Source organism: Haliotis rufescens, unplaced genomic scaffold, assembly GCF_023055435.1.
Source record: "Haliotis rufescens isolate VD_foot unplaced genomic scaffold, xgHalRufe1.0.p SCAF_6, whole genome shotgun sequence".
NCBI classification, from domain to species: domain Eukaryota; kingdom Metazoa; phylum Mollusca; class Gastropoda; order Lepetellida; family Haliotidae; genus Haliotis; species Haliotis rufescens.
In genome coordinates, this window is record NW_025964334.1 from 16,027,925 (window position 1) to 16,033,061 (window position 5,137).

Here is a 5,137-nt window from a genome sequence, read left to right on the forward strand (position 1 = left end):
CAACTATGATAGAAACAAGTATTTTCGAAATGATATATTCGTAGTTATTTAGTTCGGTCCGGTACACCATTGTAATGTCACATGTAACTCTTAAACGAATAACGTTTTGTTGATCAAATAAATTAGTTGGCTTCGCTGTAAGTAAACCAAACGATAATGTGAATGAGTCACTCAGGATATCAAATAAAGCACGTATTCCACAGCATTATCCACACTGATAGCTTCAGTTGGATTTTGGCAGTCTGCAGAGCATTTTACACCGATTGCTGCAAGACATTCGTCTCCTGGCACAGCTGAGCGAAATGCATGATCCGACTTTGTTAGAGGAGTGCACTTCTGTCAGACGTTTTTTCGGGAACCACTGTGATCACGCGTTCAACAGAGTTGTTTATGCACTTGAAACCAAACTTGTGATTGTCCAATAATGTCTGAAGATTGCAGGTAGAAACCTCATTAGAACACGTAGGCTGTGACCCCCCCCCCCCCCCCCCCTTCACCTCCCCCCACACACTTGTTGGGCTTATTGATAGCAAGATTCACGTATATTATTGAGCTAACGTTGAAATATCTAATTTCATCGTCTTTAGCACCATGAAATAGTGGTGCAACACAATCCCTCAAACTGTTATAGTAGAAGTTGTACTTAAAGCACCATCAAGCACAAAAACTGCTGATCTATCTTCGGAAGATTTCAGTAGCATATTAAAATGCTTGACTCCATCCATTCTTAAGAAAGAGGAAGTCTGTCACATCCTGACACAGCATGTAGAAAAATATTACCATTGTCGCAGAAGACAACATGGCTGCTCCTATATCTATTAACAGCCTGGTTAAAATTGATGTTCAGTTAAAAGGAAGAGTTATTAACAATATTCAGTCACGGAATGTTTTTGTGGTCCAAACGGATGAGGGTATCCCTCACGTTCCAAGATACAGTGATATACCAGAAGCTGCCACATCAAACTGTGAGATAAATAGTGACTGTGTTAATTTCTTTATTATCCATTATCTTTATGAGGTTTGTCGAATGCATCGAATTGAAATCAAGTTCCCTGACCAAACGGCAACCCCGTTCAAAAAATAGATCGAAGCGAAGGTCGCGTATGGATATCCCGACCCCGTTTGATAGTAAAACGAATCGCACCTTCAAGCAGTGTGCGTATGGAAATACTACCCAATAAGTAGATGGCTCTCGGCAATAAATAAAATAATAACTGACACACGTGACACTTGAAATTCCTTTTACCAATATAAATTTATGAAGAACTGTGTTTAAATATATTTACATCATTTGATGTAAATAATTTTTAGGAGTTCACCTTTCAAAGCCAAAGATATAGGACAAAATGAGGGCAACTGAAGCCCTATGTGCAGCTGCATTGTGCAGCTCTATTGTGCTCTAATGTTGTCTGTGTCAATGCGAACTGTAGGGCGTTAAATGTATCAATGGTATGCCCGATACACATTCGAGTATCATGAGAAAACTAACAGCCGCAGATATATGACAAAGGCTAAATTGATATTTTTTTAGATCAATATCAGCAGGACAAATGACCGATATTATCATAAATATTTATACATGTGACCAGTGTTATTGGAAATGCGCGTGTAACAAACAGACACCAATGACCATAAGACATCGTTAAGCTCATGTCAACATTGTACTCTTTGCACGTCTAAAACTGCCGAACAATTTTCGCGTTCACGAAGAAAAGCGTATTTAGAAATGACTTTCAAGAAGACGTTATAAGAAACAACCGCCTAACGGCTGTAACATTATTTGGTAGATCTCCGTTAAAAGCAAGGGAAGAACAGCAAAATGAGGGCAATTGAAGCCCTGTGTGTAGCTCTCCTGTGCTCAAGTGTGCTCAGTGTCAATTTGAACTGTGGGAAGTGGAATGTAAAGATGATGCACGGGTTTGAAAACAAGCGAGTGACTGAACATGTGATGTGGGTAGAGGAGAACACAGAGAGCCTGCTTGAGTGTGCTGCCAGATGTGGCCAACACGACCTGGCTGTGACGTGCGGCTACAACCCAAACACGTTAGAATGTGTTGCCTACAGTGCAAGGTTTACAGATCCGTCAACCGTGGCCTATGTGGACAACAGTAAATACAGAATGTACTCTCTAAATCTAGGTAACCTTGACATTTTTTGTTAAACTGTATATGTATGTGGCATTATCTAACCTATATTTTGCTCAACTGTGAAAACTGAGGGATTTCCTTCTCGATTGTAGACCATAGAACCTCTTATTAGATTTCACAAAGTCATTCTTGGAAATGGATGAACAAGGAAATGATACATTGACCAATAGCATTGAATCAGATATATTTTGTATTCATTTGTACTGGGTGTGGGTGCCTTAGGCCCTGTAGTAACATTTAAGAGAACAAATCTCACAGCTTCCATGACAGTTTCGAAAAAAGCCTTCTTTCTTTGTCAATTGTTCACACCACACATACCAAAAAAAGTACTTTTTATATCTTGACAATATCCTTCAACGTCAATTAATATATATTACAGTGACAGTACCAGCTGTACGATCATTGTCTATTTGCAACACATCTAATCATTGCCCAACTTGCATAAATATTTCAAAATCAAATGTCTTTCTTTTTGTAATGTTCATACCACACGGACCAAAGAAAGTCCTTTTTTATATCTTGATAATGTCCTTTAACGTCATTTACTTCCTATTGCAGTGACTGTTACAGCTGAACCACCACTGGGTATTTGTGACACATCTGATGATTGTCCAGTGGTCGACACAGAGTGTATGGAAGGGGAATGTGTGTGTAATATAACACAGGTCTTTTCCTACGCTGTTGCAGGATGTGTCCAAGGTTTGTACTTACTTATTTCCGAACCTAATGTATGTATGTATGTATGTATGTATGTATGTATGTATGTATGTATGTATGTATGTATGTATGTATGTATGTATGTATGTACGTACGTACGTACGTACGTATGTATGTGTAAAAGTAGGACACTCGTTACACAGACGACATTGTGTAGGAGTAATGACGTTCCTATAACACATATGAAACATGATGTGTATATGTGCGATCGCTGAATTATCCACTAAAGAGACATATTGTGAGGTTTATTTCGTAACAATGTCAGGATCACGTTACAGGACATGGCGACAAAAATTACAATAAACCTATCTTCCAGGTGTCCATCAAGGAATGACCTTGGGGATGTACTTTCATTATTGTTTTTTATTTATAGGATGTTCCCAATACAGTAAGACGTTCACCAAGTTTGCAGGCCGTGTGATTTGGGAACATGACGATTTGTTGCTGGGAACACTTACAGAGGACGAATGCCAAGCCGCTTGCGTCATCGAGACAAGCATAGTGTGCAAAACAGCACAGTACAGTCCAGTAACATCTCTTTGCGTTCTGAGTTCTTCTGGCTGGCTGGATGTTGACGTTTCAGATAGGGCAACTCGCGAGAGTTATAACATCCATATCCGGCATTGTGACTTTTAGACAAATTAATTATAGGATGTTAGTGTCTATTGACAAACATGACTATAAAGACAAGAGTTCTTCCAGCTGGATGGATGTCGAGGTTTTACACAGGGGTAGTAGCCAGGATTATAACATCCATACCCGGCATTGTGACCTTTAGATTGGCGGCAAATTGATTACAGGATGTTTGTGTCTATTGAAAAACATGAAATTAAAGACCATCTTTATGTATTTCGCTAAAGCGTATATATGTAGAGCTTATAAACAATTTGGCCAAACACATGTTTAGAATTTGCTTCATTATTGTGAGTGTTGATGTGGTATAACTTGTTCCATATATAAAATATTTTCACAGGTCACTAGTTGACTGATTCCATAAGCGGTATAATCAATCACGTGTCTGGCTTAGGAAGTCAGTTAATTTTAGCTCACCTGAAAGCCAAGATCTTATGTCATGGCGTGTTTGTCTATCGTAAACATCTCTGAAACAGCTACACCAAAGAAGCTAAAGCTTCACATTCTTGTTCCCACCAATCCCAATTTGTCCACTAATGGCCACAAACCCAGCCAATTTTACCAAAAAGTAATTCGCACATGTAGTTAGAAGTTTGGATAAACACACACGTTCTTCGTTTTTGGTGGTATTGAAATTATGACTTTGACCTTTGCATTTCATCCTTTCTTCTTAGTTCTCATAAAATGCATTTCCTCGCATGGTCTGCTGAGAAACCAGCAGAGAAGTTGTAACCTTACATGATTGCTTCCACCAACGATGACATCCCAATTTGTTCAAGTGGTTCAAATCTCAGCCATATTGAAACATCTATGTATGTTAATTTGGATTGTTTTTCCGATTCTTTACATAGAGTATGTGGTCACTACGATTTGTTTCTGTATTAATCAATAAACAGTTTTCAGTTTGAATAAATCATATATTTCATTATGTTTGTTAATCAACTGACTCGCTGGCTGGTTGGATGGCTGCCCTACCAACCTAGAAATCTGGGTTGGAAATGATACATTAACCATCAAACACAACGCCCCTTTAGTCCATCCACGAGCAGCAGAGCACACATAACACGGAACATGGGTTGTTCTTTGGCATCTTTTATTGGAATGGTGAGACAATCCATTGATTGACAAAATGAGCTTTGAACCATGAAAATTGGGATATGATAACATGCATCAACCAAGTAACCCAGCCAGACCTGCTCATTCATTTCGTCACCCTACGGCGAATGCCCAAGTCTGTCTGATGATGTTGCTCAGAATTTCAGTTGCGCAACATGTTGGAGAGTAGATGCAACGCATAGCTTCTCTAATGCAGAAGAAGTGCAAAACATAGGACATCGTAATCATTTCACTGATGATGAACTGACAAACTCTCAAGCATAAAAAGCTAAGGTATTGTCTTGTTTCAAGTAAAAGCGATACAAAGTTATGCTAATAATTAGCTTCTGAACTGATTTTGCAGACCTATTAATGTAAGTCTCTCGCCTCTCGGTGCAGGTCACTATCCGACCTCTACATGAGCACGGTTTGCATGTAACTTGTTGGGTTGCGAAAAACGTATGCAAGATAATAACAACGGAAGGATTAGGCTGTGTGGTTAGTGTACCGAAGGTCCTGCCCTTTTTTTGTCGCACAATAATAAT

At 39.0% G+C, this 5,137-nt stretch overlaps 1 protein-coding gene across 1 annotated transcript; it reads left to right on the forward strand.

Moving 5' to 3' along the window:
- Positions 1 to 1,841: 1,841 nt before the first annotated feature.
- Positions 1,842 to 4,354, forward strand: LOC124140595. Its single transcript, XM_046508242.2, has 3 exons — positions 1,842 to 2,138; positions 2,706 to 2,846; positions 3,238 to 4,354. Exons 1-3 carry the CDS (start codon positions 1,907 to 1,909, stop codon positions 3,498 to 3,500), a joined length of 636 nt encoding a protein of 211 aa, XP_046364198.2. The 5' UTR covers positions 1,842 to 1,906; the 3' UTR covers positions 3,501 to 4,354.
- The last annotated feature ends 783 nt before the right edge of the window (positions 4,355 to 5,137 follow it).

Bases quoted from the DNA above. Each gene is read 5' to 3' on its own strand.
- LOC124140595 (XM_046508242.2), top strand. From the start codon at position 1,907: ATGATGCACGGGTTTGAAAACAAGCGAGTGACTGAACATGTGATGTGG. The intron at 2,139-2,705 runs GTAACCTTGACA...TTCCTATTGCAG, and splicing joins AATGTACTCTCTAAATCTAG to TGACTGTTACAGCTGAACCA. The intron at 2,847-3,237 runs GTTTGTACTTAC...TTTTATTTATAG, and splicing joins TGTTGCAGGATGTGTCCAAG to GATGTTCCCAATACAGTAAG.